Source organism: Nannobrachium achirus (genome assembly GCF_963921795.1).
Source record: "Nannobrachium achirus genome assembly, chromosome: 19".
Lineage (NCBI taxonomy): Eukaryota > Metazoa > Chordata > Actinopteri > Myctophiformes > Myctophidae > Nannobrachium > Nannobrachium achirus.
Window position 1 is genome coordinate 30,809,458 of NC_137826.1, and position 23,447 is coordinate 30,832,904.

Genomic DNA, 23,447 nt, shown 5'->3' on the forward strand with positions numbered 1-23,447 from the left:
TATTTAGGAAGACACCACTTGGATCTTTAGGCTACTCTTTTACTGTACTGAACTGTCAATGGAAAACCTCACGGTAAGCATATTTATTTATACAATATCATTAATTGAATTTGATGAGCTATGCTTTTGTCACAATCTAAAACCAGCATATTCCCAGCTGTTCTTTAAATGAATGAGTAAGTAGGCTACATATGTTTTAAATGAATAACTCAGGAATTATTGACATTATTAATTTATATAATTGTCTTTATATATCTAATAACTATTGTCATTATATATATATATATATATATATATATATATATATGTGTGTGTGTGTGTGTGTGTGTGTGTGTGTGTGTATGTCATAAAATGCATGACTTTTTGTTTCAGCAAAATTTAGATTTTGTCCTTGTCATTAGTTACAACAATGACTTAATTACATTGGAAGTTGCCATTCTTTCTCTAATATAATATAAAATGTTCAGTTTGTTCATTCAATGTGACAGTAGACACAAAATATAGTCCTTTGTGCCTCTGTCATTTCCAGCCAGAAGAATGGCGCGAGATTGTGAACAAGAAGATGATGTTCCCTCCGGAGCTCATCCCGGCCATCCAGGAAGGGAGGGTGGATAAGATGTGCAGACTGCTGCAGACTGGGGATGGCATCATCCGCCAGCTGGACGACTCCGAGGACCGACTGTGGAGGGAAGCTCTCAACCTGAGCATCCGCCTGGGCAACGAGGATGCCATGGTTACACTCCTGCAGGGAGTCAAGTTTGACTTCCGTCAGATCCACGAAGCGCTGCTGGTTGCTGTGGACACCAATCAGCCCAGGGTGGTCAAGCGTCTGCTGGACCGTCTGGACCTGGAGAAAGGCAACAAGGTGGACGTGCGCTCCTTCTCTCTGGCCATCTTTGACAGCTCTATTGACAATTCCCAGTTTGCCCCCGGGGTGACCCCTCTGACCTTGGCCTGCCAGAAGGACCTGTATGAGATAGTCACCATGCTCTCCAAGAAAGGCCACTCCATCCCGTTGCCACACAAGATCTCCTGTGACTGCCTGGAGTGTCGAAATGGCCGGCAGTACGACCTGCTCAAGTTCTCTTTATCCCGCATCAACACCTACCGTGGCATCGCCAGCCGTGCCTATCTGTGCATCACGTCTGAAGACGCAATGCTCAAAGCTTTTACCCTCAGCAAGGAGCTGCGCAAACTTGCCAAGAAGGAGCCAGAGTTCAAGGTCTGACATTGTTTTTTTCCTTGCATGGATTGAGTTTTGGGCATTTAGAAATACTAAAGTATTTGATGATTATTTTGTGGTACCTCTTTCCTAAGCCTGATTATCTGGCCCTGGAGCTGATCTGTGAGGACTTCGCCGTGGAATTGCTGGGAATGTGTCGCAACCAGAGTGAGGTGACAACCATTCTGAACAGCTATGGGCTCACAAACGAGGAGTCTAGGGAGCAGGCTTTTGAAAAGGGTATCCCCAGCCTGTCACGTCTCCGACTTGCTGTGAAATACAACCACAAGCAGGTAGAATGAAAATATACATATGTAAATTAAGAAACCACAAAGCAAATGTCATCAAAAACCCTTTTTAATTAAAAAGGGATCTGGGAGCGTGAACACTGCTCGCACCAACATTGTAATATAACTCTCCGTTGTTGAGATAAGGCTTGTCAATTTAACTAAATCTGTCATCACATCTTGATTGTGACCTTGTCCTTTGACCCTTTTCACCTAAAGTTACTCATGTCTATCTGTTCTCAATTTCTCTCTCTCTCTCTCTCTCTCTCTCTCTCTCTCTCTCTCTCTCTCTCTCTCTCTCTCTCTCTCTCTCTCTCTCTCTCTCTCTCTCTCTCTCTCTCTCTCACTCACACTGTCTTAATTCATGGCTTCTGTGCTTTTGGTTGTGTGACTACTTACTATGCGTGTTACTGTTTGCAGTTTGTGGCCCATCCAATCTGCCAGCAGGTGTTATCGTCTATCTGGTGTGGAAACCTGGCAGGCTGGAGGGGCAGTAGGACTGCCTGGAAGCTGCTGGTGTCGTTGGTTATCTTTTTCACCATGCCTCTCCTCAGCCTCATCTACTGGATAGCACCCAAGTCAAAGGTCACCAAACAGTACCATTTTGGGATGGCTTGTTTATTTAGAACAGTATAGCTCCTTTTCATGTATATTTCCTAGTGCAGTGGTTCTCAAAGTGGATTCCATGGAGTCTGTGGGTTCCTTTAGGGGGGTCTAAATGGACCCATACAAGTCTGTAACTCTGGCAGTGTACAAATGGAACCACATGAACCCTGACGGGAAGACCTTGAAATGTGAAAGTTTGAGAAACACTGTCCTAGTGAGCTGTGATACAGAGGGTAATTCACATTGTATACATATTGACATTGACAGTGTTCCTCAACCTTGCTGTCTTTGTTCACCAGATGGGAAAGATACTTAAGATTCCTGTCATCAAGTTCCTCCTTCACGCCGCGTCTTACTTGTGGTTTCTCATCACACTGCTCGGGGAGTCGATAACCATGGAAATATATCGAGACAAATTCGCTTCGCGCGAGCAGACCCTCCTGCACAGCTCATTCCACATGGTTTGGGTTGTTGGTAGGCCATCTCTCTCTACTGTAATACCTTCCTACTATTTATGACCATAGACCATATTCACACAGCAACCAGTTTGCTCCTATATCATACTATGACGTTGTGCCATGTCACTATGTAGGATTCTTCTGGTACGAGTGCAAGGAGGTGTTTCTCGAAGGGCTGCGGAGTTACTTCTGGGACTGGTGGAACTGCCTGGACGTGATGGTGCTCAGCATGTACATCGCCTCCTTCACGTTGCGCGTGCTCGTATTGCTCAAAGGTCACCTCCTCTGCGTGGCTCATCCGGCTCCTAACATTACAGTAATATATGAGGAGTGCATCTATTTCACTGAAACTGGTGAGTTTTGATTTTGACAGAAAATCCTTATTTAGTTTTAGTCATAGTCTTTTGAATAGAATTCTGTTTAGTTTTGGTCATACTTTAGTCATCTTAAAGGTTTTACTTTTAGTCTAGTTAAATCGACTAAATATTGTAAGATTTTAGTTGACAGTTGATTTAGTCGACTAAAATGTATTTTGGTGGGCCTTGATGACGTTGTAATGGCTGATTTTCACTTGGCTGCATGCTGAAAATAGGCGATCTATTAGCTCACAACGTGTCGTGCTGCGTTCTGAGCTTGTAGATCTGCTATTTTCAGAGTAAGACACCCGAGCGCAAAACATAAAATGACATTTTAGTCTAGTTTTTATTTGTTGGCGAAATGTATAGTATATTTAGTCATACTTTTAGTCATTATAGCTTAGTTTTTAGTCGACGTACATTTTTCGTCATAGTTTTAGTTGATCAACACTATGAGTTTTATCCGGCTACCTGGCTAATGGCTTTGGAAAGTCACTGTATGGAGTGGGTCTCATGTGTTGCTGTGTTGTAGGGCGTGAGGAGTGGTTACAGGAAGACCCTCAGCTCATAGCAGAGGTCTTGTTTGCTGTGACCAGCATGCTGAGCTTCACCCGTCTGGCATACATCCTACCTGCCCATGAGTCTCTGGGCACGCTGCAGATCTCCATAGGGAAGATGATTGACGACATGATGAGGTGAGAGACCCGGCTTAACAGCAATTTAAAGGTTTTGTGCTATTCAATATTCAAGGTGATGGTATACCATTATTACCACACCCTATAATATCACACAGAAGAAACACTGTATGATAAATAAATAAGAGTGACTTATAGAGGTATGATACTACTGTATAATATCGCACAGTAAAATTGTCATTGAACTGAGATTATAAAATAAGATTAAAGGTATATTTCACACATCACAGTTACAGTAGATGAAAATAAAATAATTTTTTAATTTTCCTTCAGATTCATGTTCATACTGATGATCATCGGAACAGCCTTCCTCTGTGGTATCAACAATGTCTATGTTCCGTACGTCATCTCTCCACGTCTTGGCAAGTAAGAGAGGTTAAAGATTCAATTATTCATAAATAATTATTCATCTGACACAAAAAGATAAAATCAACATTAAAATAATTACATTACCATCCAAAGCATTTGAAAAAACTAACTAACTAACAAAACAGAAATGTACACAAAAAAAAGCACCAATAAATACCAAACATCACACAATAGACAACATGATGCAAAGTGAAAAACATGTTTTTTTTTTTTTTTTACTGTACCTTGTCCACAAAAATCCCTTGGTTTGGAAATGGAAGGAATTGTATTTTTACAAATTATGATAATTATAATACAAAATCTAAGAAATCATGTTTCTGCAACAAAGATCTGTCGCATTTGTGGCACCCCTAATGCTTCTAAATAAAATCTTGTGTAGATGCCCCTTAGAATGTGATTCAAATCTGGGGTTAATGTATACATAGTCTTTAGGTCAAATAGGCTCCTTCCACAAACTTTGGAAGCCATGTTACAGCCAGTTGTTATGGAATATAAAGAAATCTATAAATGTGAAATGAGGCCTATACAGGGAGTTGTGTATGAACCAAAGAATCCAGGGATTGTATTATTATATGGTTCAAGAGCTATAGACCAAAATGTAAAGCAGGCATAGCACCACCATGTAAAACCTTTGGCGTGTCTTCCATGGCCTACTGGCAGCCTGCATTTGGTGCTGATGCGTTCAGTAGTTTCTGAGAGTAGCTCCAGGCGCACACACGTACAGGGTTGAACGACCGCGGGTGGAGATAATTTCCTCAGTTGTAGATTATCCTGAATAATTTTCAGTGTTTCAATTCTATTCATTACAGAGAGCTCATTACACACACCACTGCAGCAGGGGGCATTGTCAGGGCCCACTTTGTCTTGTTTGTTCGACCAAACACTGATGGCAGTGGGTGTTTTAAGATAAATAAAATGTTTACCTGCAACTTTATGTACAAACAGTTTCAAATACACATGGAAATACTATATCAAACTGTTTATGCATTTAACACTAACTTCCCCCAAGTACTTCCCCAGGGCGGTGGTAATAACCTTTTCAGGCCGCAACCCCCCAAATAATCATATTTTAACTGGGGACCCCCCCACCACCCTGACGAGCACTAAGAGATGAGGCATTACATTTTGTATAACACGGTTCTATTGTGAAAATAGCAGATCTACATGCTCACCACGCCTCACGTTAGAAATGAAATGTGCAGATACCCTCCACACACACTTCAACTTTATGCTGGTTGTGAGGAAACAATGTTGCACATTAAGTTAATCATCTGGCCATCTGGGGACCCCCCAAAATAATTTGGGGACCCCCCTGGGGGTCCCAACCCACAGGTTGAGAACCACTGAACAAGCAAACCAAAGACTGCCAAGTATTAACACATTAGATGCTAGGGGTTTTTAGCGAGCCCATTTCTTTTTATTTAATCAGTGTATTAGCACGGAACTAGGAAATAGAGATAAGAAGGAGATCTCCTTCTTTGGCATGAAATGTGTTGGTTAGATTGATTAACACTAATCGGGATAATCATTTCAACCCTTCCAATGTAGATTCAACGAGACCTTCCGCTTCCTGTTCTGGACCATGTTTGGCGTAGCCAACCAGGACTACGTGGATATGCCAAGCTTTGTGGTGGCAGAGTTTGTGGGCAGGATACTGTATGGCATCTACACCCTCGTCATTGTGATCGTCCTGCTCAACATGCTTATTGCTATGATCACCAACTCTTTCCAAAAGATCGAGGTGAGGTCTTAGATGCAGGGGTGTCGCAGCAAATTCTGGGCCCTGGGTACAATGATCCACTGTGGGGCCACCATGAATGTTCTTCATAGGGGGAGGGGGTTTAACCCATTTAGACTGGGAACGCATTGTTTTGTGCTTTAACTATTGAAAAATAGCAGATATACAAGCTCACAGCGCGGTACCAAGTGCTGCGCTGCAAGCTTGTAGATCTGCTATTTTCGAAAAATCTTGAAAAAATCCAATCCTTCTAGGGTTTTTTGAAAAACCCATGTTTCTATATCAGTGGTGCTCAAACTTTTTCATGTGAAGGACCCCCAAAATGATATGTATTTGGCCACGGACCCCCATCTCAAAATATTTAGTTCCAGGGACCCCCCAGAAGCTAAATTTGAGTTATAAATGTTCGCTTAAAAAATACATATATTCAAAGATTTGCACACATTTTCAAAAATAGCAGATTGCATTTTCAAAAATAGCAGATCTACAAGCTCACAGCCGCACTGTGAGCCTGTAGATCTGCTATTTTTCAATAACTAAAGTATAAAATAATTAAGGCCCCTCCACCTTGGGCCTTAGTAACTCAGTCCCACTTTTCCCCCCCTTGTGACGCCCCTGAGTTGAGGTGTTAGATGGCGTTAATCCAGTGGCACAAGCTTGTCTGATGTTGCACGCAAGGCATTCTGCAGACAGTATTCACTGTTTTTTGTCGTTTTGACCTCAGGATGACGCGGACGTGGAGTGGAAGTTTGCCAGGTCAAAACTGTATCTCAGTTACTTCCGAGAGGGTCTCACTATGCCTGTGCCCTTCAATATTATCCCTTCTCCAAAGGCGTTCTTTTACCTCTTACGGTAAGAAATGTTTACAACATTCTCTAGAAATTCATAATTACAAATCTTTCTAAGGCTGTGTGCCCGTCTTGCATAATAGGCTACTGAGTGTAATTTCTTGCGTACACTCTCAGCAGGCCAAGAACCTCTATTTTCGATATTTATTTAAATTGGACTAGTTGAACTACAGTAGGCTATGTCACTTATTTTTATTAACCACTTGAACCCTGGTGTCTCTATTCTGGGAATGTCATAGTAGGCAATATCATGTCTAAAATAGGTGACCATTCAGAGAAAATTGCACATTGCAGTGTGATGCATTGTGAGCTCGGAGATTGGCTATTTTTGAGCAAGAGATTTGGTGTAGAGGGGAAAAGCAGGGGACCAAGGATACAGCCTGGGGATGAAATTGGTTTCCTGACCTGAAAATGTATTTTTTGTTTAACAATGAGTTGGACAGTCAGGAACATACTTGTTACTGAACAAACATTCTACAGCAATATTTACTATCAGTAAATAAATTAACACTTATTTTAACAAAGTTAACTTTTCTTTTACACAAGTATTTCCATTTTTAATACTATTATTCCATTACATCCCAAAGGTACAGTAAATATTGTACTTGTTACTCCACTACAGTTATTTGATAATTACTTTGCAGACAATAGAGATTAGGTACAGGCTGTAGATAGAAATGTAACTGCACACATCGCTATACCATTAGGGTATGCCTCCTGGCGGAGATTTGTCCGCACCTTACAAGTTTATATTTTTATTTATTTAGTCACTATTTTGTGTTCAAGGGCTATCTTTAGGCGACTATGCTGTTGCTGTAAATGCAAGTCGGAGCCAGATTATCCCCCTATAGCTGGTGGTATGGTAAGTATTGTTTTGTTTGTTGCTCAAATACAATGTGTAAAATGAATGCTGAAATAACTTGGAATTGTGCCCAGGGACTATGTAGACTCCTGTCTCTTTAGTAGTGTTGGAACGTAACAAAATATATTTATTCAAGTACTGCACTTATATTACCTGAATACAATTTTGAGGTACTTTTACTTTACTTGAGTATTTAAAAAAATATTTAAATGCTTCTACTCCCCAACTAAATGACTGATAGTTAGGAACAAAATAGACCCTTATTATGGGTCTCTGTGGCATAATGCAAACCAAACTGGGGATCCTTTAAAAAATAAGAGCGAGAGAATCAAAATGATCTGTCATATTTCTGCATTCAGAGCGGTAATGGCGGTCTTGATGAAAGCCAGACATTCCGGCAGCAGGTGGTTCAGGCTCTGGTTCAGAGATACATCGAGTCAGCGCGCCGTGAGTTTGAGGAGACCAAAAGAAAAGGTAGATATGATTATTATTTATAACTTCTATAATGTATATAAAAAGTAACATTACAGTGTAATTGCGACCAAGGTCGCAGTTTAGTATGTGAAACTGCACATCATGTCTCCGTCTGTCTGTCTGGACGTGTACACATTTTTACGGTCTATGGTTTTGCTGCTCTGACATCACTGTGATGTCAGGGGAACCAAACTAACAGAATCCCTTTTATGCCCATATATGGAGGCCACATTGGCCACATAACACACTAACAGAATCCATATATAGCCAAGACAGCCCATATCTGTGTGGCTGGTTCTACAGACAGGGATCTCCATGTGTGGGCATAAAAGGGATTGTATGTATGATGTCAGATGTCATAGACATCATAGGACTTTCACATAACGAATAACTGAGTAAGCATGTTTGGGCTCTCACAGCATATCTCCATATACAGTACATGGATCTCCATACAGTATATGGGTTCCAGGGGTCTCCATGTATGGGTAACTGGTCCAATATACATCACTTGCCAGATGGCCAAGACATGGCTTGTCGCCCTGAGGAATCTTAATAATATACATAGTGTAACAAATGTGTCCTCGGTCAATAAAACACCCTTATTTCCTGTACATCAGCAGTGCATGAAAGACAGATAATAGATAGACTGTAGATTGAAAACTCAAGGGTTCACACCACATGTTGTGTTGTCACCTTTTGAAACATAAAGGCATGGTGTAGTGTCCAACACAGTCATTGTGATACAATGTAATAAAGGCTGACTTCAATCCTGAACAGCTTAAGAAATAGGAAGACATTCCATCATTAAGTGATGCATTGTGATTACTATGATTATTTCAGATATTGGCAATCGGATCACAGAGCTGAGCAAAGTGGTGGGCAGGCTACACAGTGACGTCAAACAGCTGAAGCACACTCTGGTGGACGAAGGCCACATTGCACGGGAAGGATCCATGAAAGAAGGCTCCTCCGTTCTGGGAAAATACATCATGGGTGCAAAAAACAACTTCAGGGGTTTCAACAACAGGCAGAATGCGGGACACGTGCCTCTTCAGCACCATACGGAGGAAGAGTTGGCTGTCCCACATGACGAGCATGTAGATGAAGAACAGGATGTATTAGATGAGAAAAAGGAGCAGGTGGATTCGGAGGAGAGGGGGGAGGCTGAGGAGGGAGCTGAGCAGGTCACAGACACAGATGTTGTTAGAATGGAAGAAGGCAGGGTAAAGGTCGAAGAGCAGAAGGAGAAAGAGGAAAGCAATGAGCAAGCTGAAAAACAAAAGAACACAGACGGTAATGTGAACAAAAAGGGGACAGAAAAAAGTTTGGTAACACATGTTGAGGGAAAGGTTGACGTTAAAGACACCAAAGACAAAAGTCAGGGCGAAAGACTCGAAGGTGGGGGCAAGGCGGGTGACGACAAGTGCCCTGCGGAAGAAGGTGAACAAGGCAGAGTCACAGAAGCCAATAAGGCAGGCGGAGGCGTGGGTGAGGGAAAGGTCAACATAGCAGACGTGACAGAGGTAGAGAAAGGGCTCAAAGACATAGAACTGAAGGAAAAGAAGGTGGAGGGAAGGTGGAAGGCTGGTAGACAGAAGGAGGATACTGTAGCGCAGAAGGCTGGTGTGAAGGAGGGCACCGTGGCACCAGCAAACACTAAGGTGGTTCCTTCTCCGACAGGAAGCAGCAGCTCCAAGGACACTGGCTTTGGTTCACAGGAAGGGGAGGGCTCTATCGATGGAGCACTAGGAAGACCCTGATCTCAGCATTTCTCTGCTTAAAGGGACACTATCACTCTTTCATTTCCGCACATAGGTGATCATTATCATAGTCTACTTTATACAAACAATGATGCGATTCCATATTGACAGAGATTTCTTATTTTATTTTTGTTTTTAGATTTTTTATGCCTTTATTGATAGGACAGTAGACTGACAGGAAAGGGCGAGAGAGAGATGGGGAGTGACACGCAACAACAACAAGGTCGTCTGGAACGGGATTCAAACCCGCGACACACTGTCAGGTATTGTCCTGTCCTTTCTCTATATTCCTACACACATTGGCCTAGCTATTTTCTGAAGTCAAGATCCCTATTTTGCCATAAACCCAGCCAATGTCACAGCCACCAAGGGTAATGGCTAAACAACAGGAATTGTTTCACATTTGCAGATGTTATTCCAACACTCACTGGGGTAAACGTTGGCAGCATTTCAGAATCACACCGTTCACAGAAGATATGATCTGATCAGTGTTGTAATGGAAAATTGAACATTAGGGTTAGGGTTTCGGGTTAGTTGAAAATTGTGATAGTGTCCCTTTAAAAACATACTTGTCATGCTGAAGTCAGCTTAGTAATTGGTTTAGAAGGCAACTTAAATCAATAAGCCTAGGACAGCATCAGTGGCAGCAGTCAGGGCTGCCTTGCATGTACAAGAACCACTACATTAATCAATATCTTACCCCAAATTACAATAGCACACAAGGAAAAACGGTGTAGGGCTGCTCCATAGTGGAGTGGTTGAGTATGAAGACCTACGGTAATGCTTGTTATCATGTGCTTCCTCTTAATGTGAATTTGCAATCTCACATGAAAATATTCAAGATTGGGTTGAATTGCTTACAAAGTGTTTCCCCTATAGTGAATTTGAATACAAATAAAACAATTGAACAATTCTTCTAATTTTGTTTTGTCTGCATTTAATCAATGCTTCAAGGAATCTCAATGCAGTCAACTCCTAAAACATTATGATTAGGAGTAATTCTGTTGCAGTGTCCTCCCTTTCTGTATGTGGCAAAGAGACTATACATGATGCTACAGTATCTGCAAGGCTCAGCTTGCTTTACACTGGCTGTTCCCTAGTGGTTGCAACAACCAGCTCATTAATTCATCTCCTGAAGCATCCCGTTCCCTGCTGCACGACAAATTACAGTGGAAAAACAACCTGGCTGCTCTTTAGTCCATCGTCACAACGCTGCAACATTCTAGCTTGATTGTTGTCAGCCATTTTTAATAGGGAACACATCCGTGCTCTGATGTGTGTGCAGCTACAGCATAGACATGTATTTGAAAATGCCACACGATAATATAATACAGCGTGGCCGAAGGCCAAGCCATCTTTAACAGGCTTTGTCTGTATGAATTTAGGTCCTCAAAACCAATCATACTGTAGCTCATGCTGCTACCCAAAATAGCTGATGTGAGCCTATAGATCTGCTATTTTAAGTGCACGACCGTCGTTCAACAGAGCATAGATTAGGGAATAAACAAAAGCAGCATGGACAGGCTTCACAACCAGGAAATGCCTGGTTAAGAGACATCTTTTCAGTGAATCTCTTTGTTTAACCAACATTGTTAAGAAACTCAAAGGATATATTTAGCAAAAGAGACAACTGTCACGCTATTTGACATGCACACGAATAGACTGTTTTTCAATGCGAGGGTGGTGCCATTCATTCCATCCTGTAGTAGGCCTAGTAGTAGTAGTAGTAGAAGTGCGAAGTTGTAAATAATATAGGCTATACCTGTATATGTTTTGCTTTGTGAGCCTGTAGGTAGTGCTTTTTATAGTGACCATCTATGTATTGTGAATGGATGTTGTCTTTTAACCATTGTACATAGTAAGTTCAGAAAGGAAAATAAAGTACTTTGAAGTGGAAGTCTCTGATATAGCATTTAGGCCTAATGTATTTCTTTTTAATCATCTAATGAATAATTATTAATTATGAAGTAATGTTTGTAATGTTTTTGTCTGACTACCTTTTTAAATAATTTCTGAAAAAAAAGGTAGTTAAAATGTCGAAATGCTGGGGAATTAGGAAAAGAAGTCAGCCATGGAGCCAATAGGCTTACGTATATCAAGTTGTCTTTTAAACCAACTGATGAATTCTCACATTTCTCACAAGAACACAAGCATCCTACAGTATGTTTTTCATAGAACACATTGCCTCATGAGTAGATGCATGTGGGTTATATCTGACTATTAGCCTTTTCTGTCCTCCTCTCCCCCAAAAATACACCACCCTGAGGACTTGGCTGTGTAAATACTCTCCTGTTTGCATTTGTTAAGTCATGTAAAACTATTTGGTTATCCTTCTACATTATGCAGTGTAAGATTATGTTGGAGAACGTGTTTGCACTGCAGCAGAAGTTATGATGTGTGAAACTTGTTTAAATTCAGGAAACAGAGAAACGAACACATACCTGTGTTCCGGACCTCTTAGTGTCTTTCTTAGTTGTGCACAACTGTAGTGTCAATAAATATTCCACAGTTTTTGCATTCCACGGCTTTTCCTGTATTGTATATTTTCTAAAGCAACCCTATTGACAATAACCGATCCTACCCTATTTCCTACTAACTGTCATTCTATTTCTCTCCTCAGTGGGTTGACCAAACAATCTCAGAGCTTGTAGATCGGCTATTTTCACTACTTCTTAAACATTTATTTTCAAACGTATTGAATTTATTAGATTTATGGTATTTTTTTTAGATGTTTTTAGATTTATTTAAAGATATTTTAAAATAATAAAAATTAAATCTGAAAAAAAGAATAATTACTCACGACCCATACAAATTGGTCCGTGACCCACACATGGGTCCCAAACCAGTGTTTGGGAAACGGTGGGTGCTGCAGCAACATGTACCATGCCACCTGCGTTTCACTGCTTTCACCTGTAGCCATAAGTGACTAATAAACCTGATTCTAGATTATCTTGATTCATAAGGGTAGCAGCAGGAAACTAGCTTGAGATAATCATGACATAAAGCAGTAAACGGATGGGATGCAGCAGAAGTGCAGTCCAACTGCGCTCAATGGCAATGTGTGCAGGTTACCTGCAAAATTGGTTTGCATTTGTCGCCATGAACTCCAAGACAAATTGGAGGATTGGACCATTCTGACATTTGGTAAAACTTAGTTTGGAGAATGGCAGTCAAAATGGAGCTAATAAATAAAAATACATGTGTGATTATATAATTGTTATATTTTGGTCACATCCACTATCTCACGGTTCTCACCTGTTGTCTTGCATCAACAGACTCCAACTAGGTCAGAATGTACCTGCGCCCTGCCAAAGATACATTCATTGTAAAAATGTCTCACTCAATGTAAATCACATGTGTGTCAACAGGTCGGTCATATATTATGACATGATATGTTGTGTTCACAAAGTTTCCCCACGTTGACAGATCCTTTGTCTTGTTTCGATAACGTGAGGCAGATTCAAATTCCTAGAATTTGTCGTCCTAGACAGAGGTTGTCGTTGTTTGATGGAAGCACTTATGGGGCAGGTCCTACTACATTCCACCCATTCGAACACTGTGTGAATGAATGCATACGTACCCACCCACCCATTAAAATACAATTTATGATTTAGGCACTTAGCAGAAGCTCTTAATCCAGAGCGACTTACAATAAGCAAGGACAGCACAAGGTAATTCATCAAATGCATAGCAATAGTAATCTAGGATTGTAGGTAAACCAAGAACCAAGAAATCATCAGTAACATACATCAAGTTACTTTGTAAGGAATTCCAAGGGTCTCTCAAACCTTTACATTTCAAGGATCCCCAAACTCATATTTGGCTGTGGTCCCCCGTCTGAAAATATTTTGTGTTGTTAAAATGTTAAAATATTCTTGAAAATAGCAGATCTACAAGCTCACAACGAGTCACGATGCTGCATGTTATGAACTTGTAGATCAACTGTTTTCAAATTCCTGGCACAAAATCATTTCAGATGGGAGGCCCAATTACATTTGGGGGTCCTTGACATGAAAGAGTTTGCGAACCACTGCTGTATAAGGGAACAAAGGTCTAAGGGAATGTAGGCTATAGGCATGATCCTCTGTGTATCAATACTATCGCACTGGTTTCATAGGACTTTACCAAATTGATCCAAGAGTGCAGAGAGAGAGAGAGAGAGAGAACTCCCAATAGGCATTCACTTATACGGTATGCAGCTGCATGCTTGAGAGAGCAAGTACTGAGTGGGGCCAAATTATATCATAATAGATATAATAATAGATGGCAAGCAGACGTCATGTCGTAATATTTTCTCCAGACATAAAACATAAACATTTTGAGGGTGCAGGTCAATGCACATGTTGCTTAATTTAACTTGTGTTTTTTAAAGCAGAATGCTGACCGGGTTAATTGGGTTTAAGCTACACTTAAATTCTGGTTTCTCTTGATTCTTAAGGAAACAGAGACCAACTGCCTGAGGGCAGGTTGTTGTTTGAATCATACTGTGTACTGCTGCATTTGTGATGGTCTAATTTGCTTTGTTTTAATTTATTTCAGCACTCTACTAATTGTCATGTCATGTCTTTCTCAGAACACAATAATCCTGAACAATATTTATCTGGGGTGGCAGCGTTGCATTGATAATTTAATTAAATGAATGAATCATTCTCTCTCAATAATATAGATGACATCTATTAGAAGTGTCAGGAACCATATGCAGTACACACTACCCAACTTAACTATTGAAAAATAGCAGATATACAAGCTCACAGCGCTGCACCGAGTGCCGCGCTGCGAGCTTGTAGATCTGCTATTTTTGAAAAATCGTGAAAATTAGAATTTTGACCCGATTCTATAAGTGTCTTTTGAATCCTTCTAAGGTTTTTTGAAAACCCCTATGTTTCTATGTCAGCAATCTGGCCAGCCATCGTCAAAGAAAAGGTCCTTTTCACTTAACTGGAGCTCAGTTAGTCTGTTCTTGAGAGACTACTTTGTCAGAGGTTCTCAAACCTTTTCATGTGAAGGCCCCCCAAAATTATATTTGTTTGGCCACGGACCCCCATCTCAAAATATTTTGTTCCAGGGACCCCCCAGAAGCTAAATTTGAGTTACAAACGTTCCCTTTGAAAATACATAAAGTCATAGATTTGCACACATTTTCACGACTTTTTCAAAAATAGCAGATCTACAAGCTCGCAGCGCGGCACTCGGTGCCGCGCTGTGAGCTTGTATATCTGCTATTTTTCACTGGTTAAAGCATTCAATAATCATAGGCCTAAATGGGTTAATGTGCCTATGGTGAACCATCCAGGCATCCACACACACAGAAGCACGAACATACACACCCTGCATACCAGCATCAAGGCGTGGCGCCCGAATGATAGGATGGAATCTTGGATGGTAAGGAATTTGAAGTGTTTTCCACCTGTTAAAGACGGTTTGAAGTCTGCAGGGTCATTTAGTGTGTGGGTGGCAGGTGTGTGAGGAAGATAGCTGAAAGACGAGCTCCTAATAGACAACGTTAACACCACTGAAGTTTACAGGTGAGAGCTACTCATGATTACTAGTACTTCTGCTTATGCAGAACCGTGTTAGTGTATTTTATATACATTGTTCTGCTGAATATGGTGTTTTGGTTTGGTTCTTGAATTTTTACTCCTGTTCTTATTTTTCTTTTTACTTTACTACTGCTGCTGCTGGTGCTATGCGACCTTGAATTTTGCTTGGGCACTCAATAAGGGTTTATCCATCTCTAAATCACACGATATCAGAGCTTTTTTATAACAGTTTTCCAAAACTGTGACACTATTGTGCATCCAAAGCATAATGTTCTGTGAGCACCCCAAGTGTGTGTGTTTTATAGACAAAAAACAAAACTTTTTAAACCTTGCACACATGCTTATCTTTCAGTGTGGTATTCTCAATACTTTCACTGGAATTAGCAATACTTGGCATTGCTGTTATTGTGCTGCAGAATGCTTCAGAACAAGTTGTGAAGTTAATGATGATAATCTATGTGTAATAACTCACTTACACTTAACTGCCAAGTATGAGGTTCTTACAAGTCTTTTGTTTTTGGATTCATGGTTTCTTAAAATTAAATTGATTAGCATAGGATAGACCAATCAACATGGACGGATTCAAGTGAAAATGGGCCCTGTGCACAACATCGCAATATTACAAAACATATTGCGTTTTACAGAAAGTGTTTATACAGAAATATAGAATATATACAAAAATACAAAGAATGCTATTAAATCCAAGGGCCCCCATTGGCATAGGGACCCTGTGCACGTGCACACCTTGCACAAGCCATAATCTGTGCCTGACTAACAATGCCCATGGCCATGGTTCACATAGATTTTATGTATGCGTGTGTGTAAATACTGTCTTTATATCTATACTTATTCTATATTGATTGATTGATTCCCATTTGTGAATGGATCTTTTGTTATCTTTTTTTCAGATTTCAGATTTTTCAGAAGTTGAGGAGAAAACCAATATCATTATGTCAAAAGGTAAATTCAGTTTATGCTGCAACAATGTTATTTGTGTAAACTGAGAAGAAGGTTTTGCATTCCCAAACCGTCCACAGGGGTGTGTGCTGGCTGTGTGTGTGAGAGACAGAGAGAGAGAGAGAGAGAGAGAGAGAGCAAAAGAGAGTAAGAAAGAGAGAGAGAGAGATGAATGTGCATGAACAAGATATAGTGGTAAACATGTCTTGCTATTATTGTTATTGAGCGGTGCCAACCGCTCCACCATTTGGCCAAGTGTGTATGTCTGTATGTTAAGCAGCCTTGAACTTAAGGGATATAACACAATAATTCATATATAAATATAGCTTAATGAAATGAACTACTCAAAGGCACGCTCACTTCACACTGGGTGTGATTTTATTATTACTACTACAATTTACAATTTAAATTTTAGGCAATTAGGCTACTAGGCCTACTATGGGTGGGCCATTAAGTGTGCTTTCTGTATGTCTTTCAGATGTTGACAAAGCCAAGGTGTTTCAAACCACCAGGGTGCGCACTAACCTGAAGGGAGATGGCAGTTGGATCCAAAGAGGTACAGCAGCAGTTGAAGAGGAGAAACCACGGTATTTTGCACCAATGTTTTTTGATTGATTGATGTTATTATTATTATTAACACAAATATACGAACATAATATATTTGTAGATACTTTTGCACTTATTTGAGCACTCCCTGGTGGAAGCAATTGCAGACAGAATGACTTACATATACAGATTCATAAGATTCTATTTGTCACCTTGAGCAGTGAAATGTGTCCAGCATTATATAGAGCAAAATGTAATACACAGGTAATAAAAATATAACAGACCAATCTCCCGATTAGGGAGTCTTACTGGTATTCAGTCATATTTTAGTAAAGGCTCCCTTGTAAAATAGATATTTTATCTCAATGGGATTTTCCTCCATATAAAAACGGTCAAATACAATTAAAAGGTAATAAACTGTAAAATCTAAAACGTGTAGTGAGTGACCATATTGTTTTGAATTGCATATTCCCTGGGACTGAGGATATACAGAATATACAGTGAGAATTGCTGCTTCTCTGGTTGCGACCGTCAGGGAGCAGTTTACTATGAAAACCTCCACCGGCCGTCCGTCTGTCCGTCGGTCGGTCGGTCGGTCGGTCACACGTCACACCTTTGCCCTGCTCATATCTCCGCATCAGTATATAGGGCTTGTTTGTTTATTGTATGACATCACGCCACATCATCAGCTGTGGACTCTGTGATGTCATCGTATCGCATCAGTATATAGGGCTTGTTTGTTTATTGTATGACATCACGCCACATCATCAGCTGTGGACTCTGTGATGTCATCGTATCTCCATATATGGCCATCTCCGTATATGGAGATATAAGTCGTCCATGCCCAAGTATGGGCTGGTGAGGTCAGACTTTGTGTGATGCGTAGGTTATCTCCATATATGGAGATTCAACATTCCAGGCAATGCTCTCTTCCCTGGTGAGAATTGCCCCTTTATATAGGGCTTGTTTGTGTATTGTATGACATCACGCCACATCATCAGCTGTGGACTCTGTGATGTCATCGTATCTCCATATATGGCCATCTCCGTATATGGAGATATAAGTCGTCCATGCCCAAGTATGGGCTGGTGAGGTCAGACTTTGTGTGATGCTTAGGTTATCTCCATATATGGAGATTCAACATTCCAGGTGTAACTATGGCTACCCGTATGACGTGAGAGGTGGAGGTTGTGATTAGGGAGTCTTACTGGTTAGGTAAGATATACAGTATGTCTATGTTGCAGGATTATACACATACAAACCTACAGACTGCCTCATAAAAATAGTTTTGCATTGTGTTGTGGTTCAACTAATTACATGAAAATGTATTAGTTTTCTAACATCTCACAAAATGTGATGTATTGATGTTGATGTATTGATGAATTACTGTCCTTGCTTATTGTAAATCACTCTGGATCATGTCTGCTAAATTCCTAAATTGTAAATTGTAAAATGATATGCTATAGCAGGGGTGAAGAATTATTGCGACCGTAAGGTCGCAGTTTAGTATGAAAACCTCCACCGGCCGTCCGTCGGTCACACGTGCGGTCGACCGCACGTCACACGTGCGGTCGACGTGTGATGAGGTCACGATGAGTCATCTATGCCCAAATATAGATTTCTAGGTCAGATGGCCCATAGAGTTTGTGATGTCAAACCTAGCAACCCAATATAAACAAACCTGATGTCAGACCTGAAGTATCCTTTTATACCCATATATGGAGATACAGAGATCTCCATATATGGGCATATTAGAAAGCCCATATATGGGCATATACGGATGACATCAGGGATATCCATATATGGGCATAAAAGGGACAAGGGCTTACAGTTAAGAGATCTCCATATATGGGCATATCAGAAAGCCCATATATGTTCATATACTGATGACCACCAATGGGGGTCCAGGGACTGCAGATGGAAATTAGCCCACAGCGGGCTAAATCTGGCTCATTTACATTGAAGTGAAAACTGACATGTCCATTAATGAGCAAGGTCCCTGTCAAATAAACAGATCTTAACTCTTAATCTTAACATCAGGAATATCCATATATGGGCATAAAAGGGACAAGGACTTACAGTTAACTCATTTAGTGCCACCCCTTTCACCACTAGAGGGCGCCCAGTGGCCATAGAAAATCCCATAGAGATATGCTGGTATATGCAGAAGCCCTGCAGCCATGACTTGCCTGAACACTTTCCTTTGTGCATGTACAGGAAGAGGATGAAGTTAGCTTGAAGTTAGCTATTGGCTACCAAGCATTTTAGAAGCCTTATTTTCGTCAACTTAGCCATGATTAAACCTTGCACACCTCATGCATGGGAAAAAAACAGAGAAGAATGAGCTCTAAAAAATCGATTTGTGCAGTTTGTTCACAGCTTTCAAACAAAAAAATCCGATTGGAAATCCGTTCAGGCATTCTTGAGATAATCGCCATTATGTTTTACATGTTATGTAAACAAACATGGCTGCCCTGTATGTTAGATGGGGTTGTATGGGGGTGGAACATGCAAAATCACGATTGAAATCATGTTCACCAGATTTGATGGGGTCCAAAAAAAAATCAAAAAAAAAATCATTTTTTTTTTTTCCAAAAGCCGAACTTGTTCGGGATCGGCACTCTGCGATACGATAATAAAGCCGAACTAGTTCGGGATTGGCACTCAATGAGTTAAGAGATCTCCATATATGGGCATAAAGGGACAAGGACTGTTACAGTAGATATAGAGATGTCCATATATGGGCATAAATGAACAAGGACTGACAAACACTGAGATCTCCATATAACCTATGGGAATATAAGGGACGAGGACTGTCAGCTTGTAGACCTATTTTCTAAATATTGTTGTACATTAAAAACTTGAAATGGGTCGTTCTGCATAGTACTTGGGATTTGTTGATGTAAATGTTCACATAGAGTGTAATAATTGGTAAAACAAACTTTTGGCCTATTTGTGGAGATAAGCGACCAACGGTCGCTTATCTCCCGATTAGGGAGTCTTACTGGTGTACGTTGCTGTGGCAACAGTCTGTTGTTGCTGGTCTGTTAGTGTACGTTAGCAACCACCTTAGCAACCATGGTTTTACCCTAGCAACCAACTGTTTACCCTAGCAACCAACTGTTTACCATAGCAACCATGTTTTTTTTACCCTAGCAACCAACTGTTTACCATAGCAACCAGATACGCAGAGCAGGGATCTCCATATATGGGCATAAACAGGTGACATCACACTGATGTCAGATACTCAGAGCAGGGATTTCTCCATAATATATGGGCATAAAAGGGATTCTGTTAGGGATCTCCATATATGGGCATAAAAGGGATTCTGTTAGGGAATCCTAACAGAATGGGGGGGGGGGGGGGGGTAGCCATTAAACGAAACGGGTATTTCTTACATTGATGCTCCTACATATTAACATGCAAGCACCAGTTAAAGTTACTTTCCATCCCTCATATACTGTATGCACAGTGCACATCCCATAACCCACACACTGCACATCATTTTGGAGCTCATATCTTTGAACGGGTAAGGGCTAGTAGATCATAATTTATCAAAATGCCTTGAGAATATTAGAAAGGGGATTCAATGAAATTGTGTGCACACTCTGGCATGTAATAGATCAGAAACTGCATGCCACTGATGCCAAGGACTTTGATGTTTCCAAAGTATATCAAAGAAACCACATATTACTTAGGAATAAGGACTATTACAGCTTTATCACCACACATAGATCATGTATTCCCAGAAGCAAGCTTTTCACTGATTGCAGGTCTATGGCTTCTGACAACGCATTTGTAGTGAATGGGTCACAACAAGAGCAAGCTGTCATAATTAATAGGGTGATATTCTTGGGTCAAACATAAGGGTTTTGGTTAAAAGGTGAAAGCACTATATTCTGATATGGGGTCGCCCCCATCTCTCCAGCTCTTTAATAAACAGAGCGCTACATTCAGGTGGATTGCAAATTTTCAACCAATCAGGAGCCCATTTATCAATAGTCATGCTGAATATTCACTATATGAATTAATTTCTTTTGTAGAGATGAGGATGCTGTGGAGACCAGCAGACCTCGGCCTCCTATGGTTAGACAGAGTTCATATGTCCTCTCAACAGCCAAGAGATTTGGGTGAGTACCTGACATATTCATAGAATTGTCTCTTACTGCTTAATCAAATTTACAAAGTGTAAATTGTCTAGATTAGAAAACCATTGTGAACATTTGATGTTAAATGTATTTTATTTGTATCTTGAATCACCCTTGAAATGTCATCTTGGCTAACACTTTTTAGCATCAAATAGTCAACTGTACACTGTTAGCTGTCAGAACGTGGTTGTTTATCAAGGTCTCTCATCCCTCAGATCAGTGTCCTCCCCAACAAAAGAAGACTTCACGGAATGCATGACTAAAAGGTTTGCATTTCAGTTCTGATGTGTAAATTGTTTAAGGTGTAAACAATATTATACTCTTGAGCATAGTTTTTCCCATGATAACCAATATGATGTCTGTTTACAGTATTATAGGTTTAGATTTCAGACTGAATTTGGTAGGCTATGAATGTTCAATGCTGAAATTCCTGTATTGGGTCGTTTCTCTTTTAGTGATTCAGAAAGTCAACCTAACAACAATGTTAGCCCTACTAAGGTAGAAGTCCAACCGACTGATGCTGTTGAGAAGCCGACAGAAAGGTTAGTATGTCTGACATATTATTGAGGTAAATGAACACACAGCTGTTTTCTTATCACTCTTTATGAAAATTCCCTTGTCTCATCTTTAAATCATACTACACCATTTTTACACAGCAGAAAGGCTGTACAACCATATTGTTATATCTTGGTATATTTTGGAATTAATAATCCTGTCTGTGTCTCAGCACTGCAATACCCACAGGACAAAATGACACTATGGAACCAGTTAATCTAACTGGCTTAAATGGAAATTCAGTGGAAGACTTGGTGGTGGAGCCAACTGAGCAAGCTCTTGCCAATGGAACTGCTGAACATAAGGAAGAACATATTGATGCACCAGTTGACCAATCGAACGCAGAACCCAGTGAGACAGCTACCGAGGTCCCTGCAGATCTCCACGTCGATCCAGTTGAAGAATCATCAGCCGAGGCTGTGGCAGAGCCGAGTCAAGAAACAGAGCCGAGTCAAGACAATTCTCAAATCAGTGTAGAGCTCACAGATGAACCAAAAGCAGAAAGCACAGAGAACCCCGAAGTGAAACCTGCTGCTGACCAAGAGCCAGCTAGAAAATCCAACCTGGAGGAGGTTGGAATGGAATCAACTCCCCTGCCAGCAGAGGAGCTTACTGAGGATAACACAATGGGGGGTGCTGTAGAACCTGTTACACAGCCTGCTGTAGAGCAGGCTGTTGAGAGCACCGTTGTAACCGATGCTGCACCAGCAGGAGCAGAACCTGTGGCCCAAGACCCAGCTGCTGCTGCAGAACCAGTCAGTCCTATTCTCAATGAGCTTCCTGAAGAAGTGGCTGTTGTTGAAGCTGTAGCTGAAACTACTGCTCAATCAGACCCAGTCTCTGTCCCTGTGAGTGAGCCTGAAGCTGCCATTGTAGTTGCCCATGAAGTCCAGTCTGTGGATGTAGCTGCTGTAGAGCAAGGTTGTGAACCAACGCCTGAGGCTGCCATTGATCACACAGATGAGTCCAGTGTTGAGATTACTGCTGAGACTGTGAGTGAGTCAGTCTCTCAAGCTGTGCAGAGTCAACTGGAGGAAAGTAACTTTGAACTGGCTGCTGCGCTGCAGGTGGAGTCATCTGCTGTTGAAGCTGTAGGTGAACATGTGGACATGGCAGAAGATTCAAGCACACCAGAGTTAACTCCAAACCAACAACCTGCCAGCACCAACACAGTATTAATGTGAGTGTTCCTCATACAAATCGTTGTTGTGTGTGCACTGCCTGTGCCATGTGTATTTGTCTTTGTTAAAAAGAAATCCTTTCCTTTGCCAATTATTTCTTCAGCACTGAGACCTTTGAAAAGCCTCCGGTGGACTGGAGTGTTTTGGCACAACCTGAGATGAAGTGAGTTGTGAATTTCTGCGTATTTTGTGACACTATTGATTTAATGTATTTATAGATGGGAGTGCAACAGAGACAGACAAAAGCTATGATGAGATATGTAGTACATCCTCAAGATAGCTTGAAAGTTTAACACAGTCGTAGTGTAATTTAGCTATTTTTGAGTAACCTTTTTTTATTTATTTTAACAGTTCAAATAACACAACATTTATGAAGCTTCATGATACATGTATTCTTTTAACTGTTGTCCACTAAAGGGACGGTATGCCCATTTGTACATACTGTAAAAAGGCAGTGGATGGAAGCATCAAGATCACAATTAGTTACCCTCCAGCATACAGCCACCCCGACTGCTTGAAGGTTAGTTCTGTTGTCTGTACCTGTTGGGATACATACAGTACATGTGTCGGAGGTTGTGTCATTCATTTTGTTTGATGTTATCTATCCAGTGCGGCAGCATCAAAGCTAATATTGAATGTGATGATCATTATTGCAGTGTGGTGTGTGTAGTACAGCCCTGGGAGACATGATGACACCAATGTTCCTGCATGAGCAAGTCATCCACTGTGGAATCTGCTTCGCAAAAACCATCTAGGCCTTAATTAACCAAGACCCTAGAGAAGGACCATCATGAATACTGTGATTACAGGAACCTTTCTGCCATTATCGTTATGCTTTATATATA

General features: G+C 40.8%; 1 protein-coding gene across 1 annotated transcript; it reads left to right on the forward strand.

Moving 5' to 3' along the window:
• Window positions 1-58: 58 nt before the first annotated feature.
• Window positions 59-9,675, forward strand: LOC308304755 (short transient receptor potential channel 2-like; the record flags this gene model as incomplete). The annotated part of the gene is made up of 13 exons (XM_080749385.1): window positions 59-73; window positions 530-1,222; window positions 1,318-1,515; window positions 1,930-2,094; window positions 2,415-2,589; window positions 2,708-2,926; window positions 3,462-3,624; window positions 3,898-3,990; window positions 5,542-5,734; window positions 6,456-6,583; window positions 7,366-7,441; window positions 7,801-7,915; window positions 8,756-9,675. The coding sequence occupies 13 exons, from the start codon at window positions 59-61 to the stop codon at window positions 9,673-9,675; spliced, it is 3,153 nt and encodes a 1,050-aa protein (XP_080605511.1).
• Window positions 9,676-23,447: the final 13,772 nt, after the last annotated feature.